Raw genomic sequence first — 12911 nt, 5'->3', positions numbered from 1 at the left:
TTACTTATTTTCATCATAACTAGATTTAAATCATCCAATGTGATGATGACATATCATAATTTCTATATCTTTCATTCCACGAGGTGATTTGTTTTATTTTCCAATGTTCCTTATTTAATATCACCTGTGTTTCATATAACGATTTCCAATATTCTAAAGTAATATCGTTATTTGGATATATTTCATTTTGTTTTTCTTCTTTATTTTAATTTTCTTATTAGAATCAAACATAATTTTATTTGAATTGATTCTGACAATTTCATTTTTATTAAATTTAATTCTTTCTTTAATCATTGTCATCATATATTTTAGGTACTTTATTCTTTCTTGTGCTTTGATTTTAATTTCATCTGCATCTTGTTCCTTTAATCTCATGATGCATTTTATTCTGTACCATCCATTGATTAGATCTTCTAGTCTATTTATTTTCCTTAGGATTTCTTTTACTTCATCAAATTTATCTCATTTAAATTTATTTTAGAGATAATAATACATACATATTGAAATCATTTTCATATCTTCTTGCAGATTTTCTATTCTCCTGACCATACCCATTTATTATTAATTTCTCTAATTAATTTATCTGCTTCTTTCCTTCTCCAGTAGTAATTAATATTTACACATTTTTCTATTTCCATTTCTTTAACTTGAGTGATGATAGAGTTAAGATATTCATTATCAATATCAGTAGAGTTATTTTTTATGATAATGTTTTTTATTATTGGATTACACTCTACTTTCCCTTCTATGATGGAGTTCACTTTCATTCTGATATATCTTTTAGTTGTTTATTTTATTTTATGTGATATTTTAATATTATTAATGTATTCTTTCTCATTATTTACATTAATATTTATTATTTTTATTATGCTTTCTATTTGTTCCCATCTTAATTTCTTATTTAATTTCTTATTTAACAAATTAATTGCAAAACAATACAATACATCAATTAAAATTCTATTTGTTTGATTTGTTGTGTTTTCTTCTCTTCTTGACTGATTATCATTTCTTGTTTTTTGACACTCAGTGTTTTGTTCTCTTCTTCTTCTATTTCCAGAATTGTCTTTTTCATAGGGGTAGTTTGGTTCATTTGTATGTCCCAGATGATGTTTTTCTCACCATTTGTTGTGTATTTATCATTAATATCATTGTTTTCTTCTTCTCTTTTCTAAAATAAAAAAAAATAAACAATAAATTGTTGATATTTTGATATTATTTGATTTTGTTCTTCATTTTCTCTTTGTGTGTGGTCTAATTCTTCTCTTGTTATTTCTGCAATCTCATAGTTTTGAATCCCACTTTTTTGATATACAGAGATTTGATTTTCTTTATCTCTTATGTTCTTCTCTAGCAGCTCAGCACTCTTCTCCAGCTCATCACCCTTAAGGACGATGTCCTTCTCCTTCTTCAGCTTCTCATAGATAGCTCGGGGCGTGAGGATGGTTTCATCCTTACCTCCTACTTCTATGTTCCTTCTACCATCTGCTTCTTTTATTTTTCCTTGTAATGTATTATTTTCCTCTTTTAATTTAGAGTTTTCTTTTCTTATTTCATTATATGTGGTTTGAATATTGTTTATTTGTGTTTTAATCTTTTCTATTTCTTCTTCAAACTCTTTCCTGACTGTTTCTCGTGCTTTTTGAATTATTTCATCTGAAATGGTTCGTTCTTCTTCCATCTTTTTTGTTTGAAGTTCTTTAATATTTTCTTCTAATTCTTTAATTTTATTTTGAAGTGTGTTAATTTCTTCTTTGTTGCTTTCTTCTTCCTTTTTCTCTTCTTTATCTTGTGTTTTCCTTTTATTTTCTTTTTCATTTATTATTCTTGTAGTTTTACATCTATCATTCATTTCTTTGATTGGATTTTTGTTTTTGATTCCTTCTTCAATTGTTTTAATATCTTCACTTTTCCATTCTTTTGTTTTATCTTTGAATTCTTCTTTGTTTTTCTTTATTATTTTATTCTTTCTTATTGAATATACTTCTTAGACAATATTATACCAATTTCTTTACCTTCATACTTTTTAAGTATTTCTGAATATTCTCCTTTCTCCCATTTTCTTGTTATTCTTTTAATTTTCTTTTGAATTTCTTTTGTTGTCAACCATTTAGGTTTCTTATTTGTATAATGTTTATTATCATTATACTTGCCTTGTTTTTTATTTGTTTTTCTTTGTATTCTTCTTTTTCTATTCACTTTTTTCTTGTTATTTCTTTTATCATAATTATTATTCATTTTATTGTTATTGAAGTTCTTTCTTTTCTTTGAACTTGAATACCTGTTTGTTGTTTGATTTTCTTTACAAGACTCTGTGACATTACTCAATAACATGGCAACAAAATTTGTTATATATTCTGCATTGATAAAAGGATCTATGAGGTGTTTCTTAATAAAATAAAAGAAAGAATTAAGAAAATAAGAACTTTAGAAAAAAAAATAAAAGAAATTGAGATGAAACAACTTAAAGTATGTTTAATAGGAGATTCTGGTGTTGGGAAAACAAGCCTTCTTTCTCGTTTTATTGACAATACATTTTCACCAAGAACTATGCCTACTATTTGTGCTAATATTTTTATTCATGAATTTCATGTTGATGGGAAAATAACACAAGTTGCTTTATGGGATACAGCAGATCAAGAACGATTTCGTTCATTAGCAACAATGTATTACAGAAATACAAATGGTTGTTTAATTGTTTTTGGTTTAAATGATCCAGATAGTTTTTATAATATCAAAACATGGTATAACAATCTTATTCATACAGTTGGTACGGATGTTGCTATTATTATTGTTGGAAATAAAAACGATTTACCTGAAATCTCTATCACAGAACAGGAAATAAAAGCTTTAGCTAATGAACTACATTGTTCTTGGTGTCTTGTTTCTGCTAAAACTGGTGAAGGTGTTTCAAATGCTTTTGAAAGTATTGCTAGTATGTTACATATTACAAAAGACGAAGAAAGTGATGAACAATCACAACATAATTTAAACAATTCATCATCACAAAATATATGTCATTAATTGATATAGTTTTATCACTTATCATTAAAATTTAAATAAAAGAATATAAAATAAAAAGAAAAGAATTAGTTATTAGAATAAAAATGATATACAAGAATATGTTAAATGATTTAAAATCATTTCTTCATTAAAAACTAAATTTTATTTCTTCTTATATTATATTTCTCATTTTTTCTTTTCTTCTTAAAAATTTAACACAAAACTTAATACAGGAGATTTCAAATGATCATTTTCTAACACACTTATTGAGAATTCTTGGCATCTCTTAATCTTCTAATTGTTGATCTAACTGTGGCTCCTGAAATGGTAGACAAAGTATATGCCCCTCCTGCTATTTCTTTCTTACATCCTTTGCATTCCCAAATCCCACATGCTGTTCTTCTTACTGCTTCTTTACAACAGAATGGACAAACATATTTAGAATGTTGTGCAATTTCAATTTTCTTGATGACTTTACGAAGAGAAGCTCCATATCTTGTTCCGTATTTACCAACAATACCAACTTTCTTTGTTCGTCTAGCCATTGTAAAGTCACACTCTTACTTTTTAGTTGTTTTCTAAAACCTATTTTTTTTTTAAGGGTTTCTTCTTTATTTTCTGCTAATAGTTATTAATAATTTATATTTAATAACATCACAAAGTGTTTCTGTAGATTATGATAATAATAATTAACAGCAGCTTTTTTATTTTCTCCGTTATCTCCAAATTATTGAAAGATAAAATTTTTAATAAAGAAAAGATAAGAACAAATAAAATTAAAAAGAGGAATGAAGAAAAGAAGAGAAAGGGATAAGATCAGCATTATCATAAGAGTAATCATAATTTAATAGATTGAAATAAGAAGAGTCATGATGATAATTCAAATTAATAAGTTGTGGTGTGGAAAGAATCAAATCTGATGATGTAGGAAGATTTATAAATGAAAGGAAAGAAGAAGGGATGTTAAACAATGTGTGTTGATTAAATTGAATGAAGGTATCAGTTTGGTGTTGTTCCATAAGACGAAGAGTTAATTTTCCCATTTCAATTAATTCATCTCTTCCAAATATTTTACCATCTTTAAAAATACTAGTAATTCTAATGAGTCTTTCAGTTAAATGTGCTGTTTTAACTTTCTTTTCAGAAAATAAATATCCTTCATTTATAAGTAATGAAATAATTCCATTATTTAATTGTGCTTCTTGTGTACGTTTGGCTTGTTTCTTAGTCATTTTACTAATTGTTTTTGAATCCATTCTTGTATAACCAAGTGCATTTAAAAGTGTATTTGAAAGTAAACAAATATCTTGAACTTTCAATGTTTTCCCATTTTTACTTATACTTTCTGGAAGAAGCATTTTAATTGTTTTACTTGTTTTTTTTGATCTTTTAACAATTACTTCATATCCTTCTTTAACTAATAAATATATCATTGCATCAAAATTTATCGTTTCATCATTTCTACTCGTTCTTTTCCTTTCTTTTAGAACTTCACTTCGTTCTGTTCTCTTGATTCCTTCTTTCATCTTTATTCTCTTATTCTTTTCTCTAGTTCCGATCTCTATTTATTTTTTCCTTTCTCTATTTTTATCTTTTCTTCTTCTTTCTCATTGGTTGTTTTTTTTCTTTTTTCTTCTTTTTCTTGATTTTATGTTCACACTTGATCATTATTCATTAAATAGATTCTTTATGATTCTTTTCTTTTTTTTTTCTGCACCTCTTTTCAACTTCTTTTCTTCATTTTTTCATTGTTTCTACTTCTTTCTTATCCCAATTCATTTAAATTTAAATTAGAATGAAGAATCTTTTCTGTTTTCTTTTATCTGTTTTATATCCCAATTTTATTATCTTTTTCACTTTTGGAACTCTAAAATTGTTAATTATAAAGATGAACTAATGGATATCCCTAAAACATATATCCCTTTTTCTAATCCCTATTATTATAATATTTTAAAAAACATAGTCTCTTATTGTGTGATGAAACAAAAAGCAAAAGTATTCACTTATTCGCATTTGACTTGTGGACAATAATTGAAGCATTCGATAATACTTCTTACATTGGGTAATACCCTTTTGAAGTCAGGAACTGATTCAACGTCAAATTGAGTTATTGAATCTTTCATCCATCCCATCATTACGTCTTCAAACTTCTTTGGTTCATCACATAAAATGGCTTCCCAATCAGTTTGCATTCCTTTTGGGATGTGTTTATTGATTTGATAATTTAGTGACGCGAGCATAGCTAACATAAACACAAAACCTGTTGCAGCTGTTCCACGACTTAATGGCATGAAGTTATACCAATAGAAAGTGAAATCAAACATTGCTCTTAATAAAGCTTCATCCTCCCCCTTTTTTCCTTTTCTTGTTAGTACTAATCTAACAATGTTCTTCCAACATTCTGTTAATTCTTCGTCATACAATTTCCACCTTGGCATAGTACATGGTGTTTTAATAGCAAATTCATATCCTGGTTGTTTAATTTCAACAACTAATCTTGTTCCTTCGTAGGTTCTCTTAGTACCAGGTTTGTCAGGGTCATCAAAGTACAAAGATTTGCAAGGTGTTGTGACATGGAAATCGCTTTTCATTACATCAAGGATATCTTGGATATTTTTAGCTGCTTTAACTTTTTCAGCCCAATCTTCTTTAATCTTTAATTGCTCAGGAAGTAATTTCTTTACGATTTCAAATGCACGTTGATATTGACAATAATATCGTACAACTCTTGTTTGTCCAATGAACATTGGTGTGTGAGATCCAAATCCCTCTTCAAATTGTTCATGAGTCAATAAATCAATCCAATATACTGGGTCATTTGGCTCTGATATTTGTCTCCACTTAACAGCTATTTTCATAACATCTCTCCAATGAAGTTTACCAATATATGGTTTTGCTTGTTCTTCAGTTAATCCACCAAATACCCATTCAGGAAGAACATCCCTTATCTTTTTAGCCATTTCTATTGCAGCCATACCAGCCATAAGATATTGTGCTTTGTTGTGAACAAAACCTTGAGAGTCGTATTGCATATATTTACCAATGTTCATTGCAGGAATAATAATTCTATTAATAACGTTTTGACTTGGAAGTGATTTTTCATCAACATCAGATATACTTTCTTCAAATGGTGGTTGTTCTTCATATCTATGAAGTGCAGCAGGGATAAGGTGTTTGCAAAATCCTTCTTTAAAGAAAGGATAAAAAGATTCTAAGTCCCATTCTTCAAACGATTTGTTTAAGTGATGATGTGTATATAATGCAATTTCCTTCATATACCATGCAGTGTCATCACTTTTAAGTTCCATAGCACGTTCAAAATCTTCTACAGCTAATCTAAACTGACCAGAAGCAGATCTAGTGACACCACGATATCTCCATGCTTCACACATTCTTTCTGGATCTTTTTCAATTCCAGAAATTGGTTCAGTACGGTTATCAATAGCAAGTGTAAATTCTTTAATAGCAGCTAAATGATATCCAGATTGTTGATAAAGAACTCCACAAATATAATGTCCATTAGAATGATTTGGTTGCATTCTGAACAATTTATTGAAAACATCTTTTGATCGTTGGAAATTGCCTGCATCTTTATGTAATTGAGCTAAATTTACATAACATTCAATAAAATCATCTTTAATTTGTAATGCTCGTGCATATGCATCAGCTGCCTCAGCAACTAATCCAAGGGCGTTGTTATTTAACCCAAGATGATTCCATGAATTAAAGTCCATTGAATTCTTTCTAACAGCTTCTCTGAAATCAGCTCTTCCTTTTTCATAGTTTTTAAGCATTTGATAAACACTTCCTCTCTGTGCGTAACAGTCACCATCTTTACCGTTAGACAGTTCAATAGCCTTATTAAAATCTTCAAGTCCTTCATACAACTTTCCACAAGCAACAAGTGTTTGTCCTCTTCTTTTATATGCGTCTCCACATTTTGGATCACATTTAATAGCAGATGTAAAGTCTTGAATTGCTTTTTCAAAATTACTTAACATTGCTAATGCGGTGCCTCTTCCTAAAAAGGCTCCAACAACATTAGGATATTTCTTTAAGAAAACAGTAAAATAGTCAACAGCTTCTTTAACTCTATTATTATTAACATATAAATATCCCATTGCTAATTCTTTATCAATAACGGGGTTATTTGTTCCATTTTGTAATTGTTTTGTTTGTGCAACATACTCTGCAGCTTTCAAAGTCTCACTTTCATTTTTTGTAAAAACATCATCATCTTCATCAATCTCTTCAACGCGAAGTACTTTCTTAGGTACACTACAAGCATTAACCTTTTTCTGAATTACCTCTTGTGCCTTTTTTAATTGTTCTTCTTCAAATTTCTTTGTTTTTTCCTTTTCATTTTTATTTATTTCTTCTTTAGTAATATTTTTTGTATCAGACCCTTTGTTTTGTGATTGAATTATTTTGTCATTATTAACAGAATTTGGTGGATTAATTTTCTCTTGCTCTTGTTGGACTGGAAGTTCTTCATCGTCAGATTCACTTGAATAAGAAGATTCCTCAGATGAATAAGAAGAATCACTTTCAGAAGTAGTATAACTAGATTCAGAATCTTCTTGAGAGCTTTCATCAAATTCTGGATTTCCGATATTAAGAGTTCCATAATTTTTAATTTGAAGTACAACAACACCAACTTCATCGATTAATACTTTGAGTTGATCGATATCAATTTGGTCGAGAATTTTACTGATTTTAGTGTTTTTATTTTTGGTTGACATAAATGATTATTTCTAGATCTATTATGATCACTATTATGTTAAAGATAAAATTTATACCGAAAAACTTTATTGAAAATACCTTCTTCTTAAAGAGACATAATACCTAACATTATTATATTATTATTTTTATTAAGAAAACTAAAAATGAACTATAAAATTCACTGAGAATTATTTGAAGATGTCAAAACAAAAAATAACAAAAATTTTTATCAAAAACAAAAATGAAGTTAAATCAAATGTATTTGACTCTGACGAAACTGAAGAAAATGAACATCCTCGAGAAAACGTTTTTGAAGAAGAAGAAAGGATGTTAAGAGAAGAAGGTAATTATATAGAGAGTGATGACGATGAGTGGTATGACCAAACAAAAAAAGAAGATGAAGTAGAAGAATTAAGTTCTTTTGAAGATTCAATAAAACGTTTAATTGATGTCCAGTTTGAAATTTATGTAATGGAAGAAGAACAAAAGGAAATGGAAGAAGAAATAGATGAATTAGACCAATTTATGAAAATGAATGAACACCAATTAAAACATGAGAAAGGAGTTGATGAACTAAAAGAAATAGAACGTAAATTGATTGAAGTAATTAATAAGGTTAAGCCATCGAACAAAACATGGGATGAAATTAATTCCAATATCAATAAACAACTTAAAATAAAAAAATTAGTTCGTGGATGTGTTGGAATCAAGAGGAAACCAAATGAACCTGTCCTTGAGACAAAAAGAAAAGTTGAAGAAGATAAAGTCTCTGATGTAAAACCAAAATTAGATCAAAAAGGAGATGGGAAAAGTAGATTGAATGAACTTTATGGATATTAATAACAAGTATTATAAAATAATTCCTTTATTGATTTAAATTATATTTATAATTTATTTTACTATTAAATAATAGTTTAATAGGGTTAAAAAAAGCTATTTAAACAAAAAGAATCTCTTATTCATTCATTTACATATTAGCAACAACCAAAGTTGAATGTTTTAGGACATCCAATATCTAGAGTTGCAAAGAAATATGACTTTAAGCGGGGAGTGTTTTTTAGAAAGCCTCTCGATACAGAGTCGTATAGTTAATCTAGTTGTACTTTAATAAAGGTTATATATTTAAAGTAAAATAGTATGATTTTTTTTATTGTTAAGTACTTTGTAATATTTAAGTATTGCTTTTTCTTTGATATATACTTTTACATTTGCATAAAATGTTAATAATTGATAATAGGTAGAGAATATAATTTATAATGGGTATATACACATTAATTCTTTGATAAAAATAAAATTCTTAAATAAGACAATTAATTTTATTAAAATATATAAAGAAAATGGTTAAGTAGAATTGACTTAGATCATTTTACTTCTTATTGTTTTATACACTATTCTTCTTTGGTTTATTTCTTCAAACTTGTTTAATTTAATGATTATTTGAATAAACTTTTATAAAATAACTTATTAGTTATATTGATCAAGTGTTCCCATCATAATTAAAAACTCCTTTCGTTGTCATAGCAATTTTTTATTGTTGTTGATTTTCATTATTACTTTAATTGAAAAGCTAAGTTATATATAACAAAAGAAGTGTTTGTATGACTAAATTAATGTTTTTATTTATTGAGATTTTTGAAAACTAAATTTTTTCTTAAAGTGATAAAAGAGAATTTAACAAATAAGAATTGATTAAGACCAATATTGTAGTGACACATATACTATAATTTTATGTTTAATAAATAACTTATAATACTTTAATAAAATGCTAAAAATCTCAAAAATTAGATGATAAAATAAAAAATAAGGAGTTTGAATCAAGTTAATTCAAAGTATCTTTTACTGCAAGTTGTCTAAGATGACTTAAGAAAGTATCAAGACTAACGTCTTCAGTAAAGACGAGGTCATTTTTATTTTGTCCTGGAGCTACAGCAGGATCGAGAATAGTCATTAAGAATCTTTGATTTCCAGAATATTGGTTACAAACATAAATTCTTGGAGCAGGAATTCTTGTTTTAGATAACTCTTTTGCATCTTCTTCTGGTAAAGCATAATAATCTTTTAACCCAGCGTATTCTGGTTTTTCTTCTAATTTTTGTTTCATCCATTCTGCTACAGCATTACCTCTAAAGACAACAAGATAGAAATATGTATCTAATAAAAGAATTTCATCAGGTTTGATTGATTGAAGAGATAACAATACAGGTACTGGTTGTTGACCATATTTATAACTGTCTAATGTTGGCTGGATCATAGTTAATGTATTGTTAACTGTTTCCCTATTTAAAGTTGCTCTAAATACTGAAGTTTCGTCAGGAGTACAATTGAAAACTTTTAAGAAATGACTTCTTCTAAGATGGAACATAAATTGTGGATAAATAGAGAAATTTGGTGATAATTTAAATGAATTTGGATCATCTTTTCTGAAGTCACCAAATCGTTGACACATTTTAATTAAACTTCTATCAAGCCATCTAATAGCCTCTCTTGAGTCTTCAGTTTCTGCTTTATAAGCAGCATAACGAGCCATTAAAGTAGTAGCAGCTTCCTGATCAAATCCTGCAGCTAATTTTTCAAATCCTTCTTGAGATGGGTTTGTCCACATTCTAGAACTAGTAGTAGCTCGTATACATTTTCTACCTAATTCATCATAATAAGTTGTAATAAACTGAATAAATCCTACTTCATTCATTCTTTTAGGATTAGTTTGTGGATTTGTTACGTCGAATATAAAGGCATAAGATGTATTCTTTAATGCAGCAGATGCTTTCCATAATGAAGTTCCCCCAATAGCTACTGAAGTTGGTGATACTGAACTAGTCTTCTTATTTCCTGAAGTTAATGGACCTAATGCACCACAAACTTTCATTTCCTTACAAGTTTGTACTTCAATAGAAACATTACTTTTCCATACTTGACCATCAAATAAACGTAATAAAGTTTCTCTTAAAGCTTCATGAGTATAATCTTCAAAATAATAAGCAATTCCTCCAGTTCCTTCATACAACTTTCTCATTTCCATTAGTCCTGTTTGATCCATAGAACAAGCAAGAATAGTACATGCTGATTCATTTTGAATAAGTTTATCAGCAACACTATCATAGAATTGTTTAGCATTAGCCACATAAGGAGTGTTTTCATTAACAATATCTTGATGACATCTTAATGTTTCATTAAGTGATGTTCCAATAACTTTTCCTGGTCCTGCTGTGCATGGCCCAGCAATAAAAGCAATAATATGACCTGACATATTAACAGCCTTTAACATATTTTGTGCAATATCAAGAGCAGCACCTGTAGCTCTTTTTGGTCTTTCAGTTTGAGGTACATCAAATCCATCAACTTGAAGAGATTCAATAACTGACATAAAAGTAAGTTCACATTCTTCTATAGGGACAATGTATTGATTAGAATTTGGAGAAAGTAATAATCCACATTGTACAGCAATTGGTGTAGTAACTTTATTAGCAAAAGCAACAGAAATAAGACAATCACTTTCACACATTAAATTATGTACAGTGATACATTGACCAAATGTGATTAATCCAATTCTAGTTGTTGGTGGAAGAAGTGAAATAATTGTAGTTAAATTAGTTTTTAATTCTTCAAGTTCAAGTTCAGTACAAGTAATATCAATAACAAATATATAAGTAGGAATATATCTAATATTTTCTTGTACATCTCTATATTCAAATGTAGTGACTTGAAGTTCTGGAAGATTTTGATATTGAAGTTGATTTCTTGTTAAACAGAAACAGCAAGTCCATAAATTACTGTTGTAGTCAACAGAGCAATAAGGATTAATAATAGCTCCACAATGACTACATTTAATAGGAGCTCTATCTGCAATTAAAGGTTTTGGTAATAATGGTGAATATAAACAACCAATAGGAATATGAAGATTCTTTCGAGCTTCTTGGCTAGTACTTATCCATGTATTCCAAGTAAAACGGATTCCATCTCTTTGTTCGACTTCATCAATATTCATCACCCTTTTATTTAATATTTTTTAGTTAAAGTTCTTTCTATTTATAGTATTTCATCTTATAAAATACTTTGTTATTGAAACAAAAGAAATAATAATTCAATTACTCCCCATAGAATGCAAGTAAACGATCAGTGGTAAATGCTTGTTTTCCTGTAAATATTAAATGCCCTTTTCCACTTGTATCTCTATATGTACTTGAAAATGACCAATCAACTGTTGACTCATTATCTAATGTTTCAACAAAATAACACGAATAACATCCTACAATACACGTAGAACTTTTGCTTCCAGAAAGACATAAACTCTTACTATATTTGTTAACTTCTCTAGGAAGGAATTTAGTAGGATTAATATTATAAATATTTCTAAGTGTAAATACAAAATGATTCTCATCATTTTTAACATACACAAATCCATCCTTCTTTTCTTTTGGAATTTGTTTAGAGTGCCATGACCCAAATATTGATTTACCACTTACAACTATTATCAATAAATTTTTTCTACCACATACTTTTTCATTAAATCCTTTTGAATCAAAAAATTGTTGTGAACTATCATATATCAATTTCATTCGGATAGAAGGAATCCATTGTTTAAGAACTGTTTCATATTTTGATAGTCCAACAATTTCGAAAGGGTCTTGAAAAAGGTTGAGAGTTAATGGGGTAAAGGAAGTAGATGGATTAATTTTACCAGGATTTTTTTGTTTGATGATAGTGTCATCAACTGTTTGTCTTCTTAGTTTAGTGGTAGATAGAGAAGATTGTTTCTGGTGTTTAGATAAAAATGAAATGACAGAAGGATTAAGAGTGGTTGAGTCTGTCTTGACTTTCTTCAAACTATCAGCAGGAGAAGAGCATGACTTTGAATAGGGCTCAAGAAAAGAATTAGCAGGATTACAAGGAGTCTGTGGTTGTGTAGCACATTTAGACACACTCTCTGAACTTTGAAGACAAGAAAGTTTTTGAGGTATAAGGTGTTGAGTTTTAGTATCTAAATTGTCTTGTTGATAAGAAGTATTTTTGTGAATAGAAATTATACCATAATTATTGATTGTACTAATAGTAATGTTATTCATAAATGATTAAGTCCTTTGATACTTTAAAGATGATTAAATAACTGATTAAATTAATATTCTCATTATCGTTAACTATACATTATCATAGGGTTCTAAATATGAATAAACCTTTATGGAACAGTTTGA

The 12911-nt window shown here is 28.1% G+C and overlaps 6 protein-coding genes across 6 annotated transcripts, besides 13 other annotated features; 2 read left to right on the top strand and 4 right to left on the bottom strand.

The window, feature by feature from the left end:
* Positions 1–2374: a repeat region.
* Positions 2375–2388: 14 nt separating this feature from the next.
* Positions 2389–2469: a microsatellite.
* Positions 2452–3021, top strand: EDI_287520 (GTP-binding protein ypt2, putative; the record flags this gene model as incomplete). The annotated part of the gene is made up of 1 exon (XM_001734666.1): positions 2452–3021. The coding sequence occupies one exon, from the start codon at positions 2452–2454 to the stop codon at positions 3019–3021; it is 570 nt and encodes a 189-aa protein (XP_001734718.1).
* Positions 3022–3044: 23 nt separating this feature from the next.
* Positions 3045–3185: a sequence feature (AT_rich).
* A 443-nt stretch (positions 3186–3628) lies between these two features.
* Positions 3629–3652: a sequence feature (AT_rich).
* A 99-nt stretch (positions 3653–3751) lies between these two features.
* Positions 3752–3816: a microsatellite.
* EDI_287510 (uncharacterized protein) lies at positions 3777–4526 on the bottom strand (the record flags this gene model as incomplete). Its single annotated transcript, XM_001734665.1, has 1 exon — positions 3777–4526. The coding sequence occupies one exon, from the start codon at positions 4524–4526 to the stop codon at positions 3777–3779; it is 750 nt and encodes a 249-aa protein (XP_001734717.1).
* Positions 4469–4550: a microsatellite.
* A 14-nt stretch (positions 4551–4564) lies between these two features.
* Positions 4565–4644: a microsatellite.
* A 39-nt stretch (positions 4645–4683) lies between these two features.
* Positions 4684–4767: a microsatellite.
* Positions 4768–4935: 168 nt separating this feature from the next.
* Positions 4936–4958: a sequence feature (AT_rich).
* Positions 4959–5003: 45 nt separating this feature from the next.
* On the bottom strand, positions 5004–7742 carry EDI_287500 (tetratricopeptide repeat protein, putative; the record flags this gene model as incomplete). Its single annotated transcript, XM_001734664.1, has 1 exon — positions 5004–7742. One exon carries the CDS (start codon positions 7740–7742, stop codon positions 5004–5006), a length of 2739 nt encoding a protein of 912 aa, XP_001734716.1.
* A 108-nt stretch (positions 7743–7850) lies between these two features.
* Positions 7851–7875: a sequence feature (AT_rich).
* Positions 7876–7920: 45 nt separating this feature from the next.
* EDI_287490 (uncharacterized protein) lies at positions 7921–8562 on the top strand (the record flags this gene model as incomplete). The annotated part of the gene is made up of 1 exon (XM_001734663.1): positions 7921–8562. The coding sequence occupies one exon, from the start codon at positions 7921–7923 to the stop codon at positions 8560–8562; it is 642 nt and encodes a 213-aa protein (XP_001734715.1).
* A 7-nt stretch (positions 8563–8569) lies between these two features.
* Positions 8570–8642: a sequence feature (AT_rich).
* Positions 8643–9004: 362 nt separating this feature from the next.
* Positions 9005–9055: a sequence feature (AT_rich).
* A 386-nt stretch (positions 9056–9441) lies between these two features.
* Positions 9442–9486: a sequence feature (AT_rich).
* A 55-nt stretch (positions 9487–9541) lies between these two features.
* Positions 9542–11707, bottom strand: EDI_287480 (protein transport protein SEC23, putative; the record flags this gene model as incomplete). Its single annotated transcript, XM_001734662.1, has 1 exon — positions 9542–11707. The coding sequence occupies one exon, from the start codon at positions 11705–11707 to the stop codon at positions 9542–9544; it is 2166 nt and encodes a 721-aa protein (XP_001734714.1).
* A 100-nt stretch (positions 11708–11807) lies between these two features.
* On the bottom strand, positions 11808–12785 carry EDI_287470 (uncharacterized protein; the record flags this gene model as incomplete). Its single annotated transcript, XM_001734661.1, has 1 exon — positions 11808–12785. One exon carries the CDS (start codon positions 12783–12785, stop codon positions 11808–11810), a length of 978 nt encoding a protein of 325 aa, XP_001734713.1.
* Between the last annotated feature and the right edge of the window lie 126 nt (positions 12786–12911).

This window comes from Entamoeba dispar, genomic scaffold (genome assembly GCF_000209125.1).
Source record: "Entamoeba dispar SAW760 scf_1105229458445 genomic scaffold, whole genome shotgun sequence".
Classification (NCBI taxonomy): domain Eukaryota; phylum Evosea; order Mastigamoebida; family Endamoebidae; genus Entamoeba; species Entamoeba dispar.
Note: the sequence above shows the minus strand (reverse complement) of the source record. Positions and strands in the feature narration are given on the sequence as shown.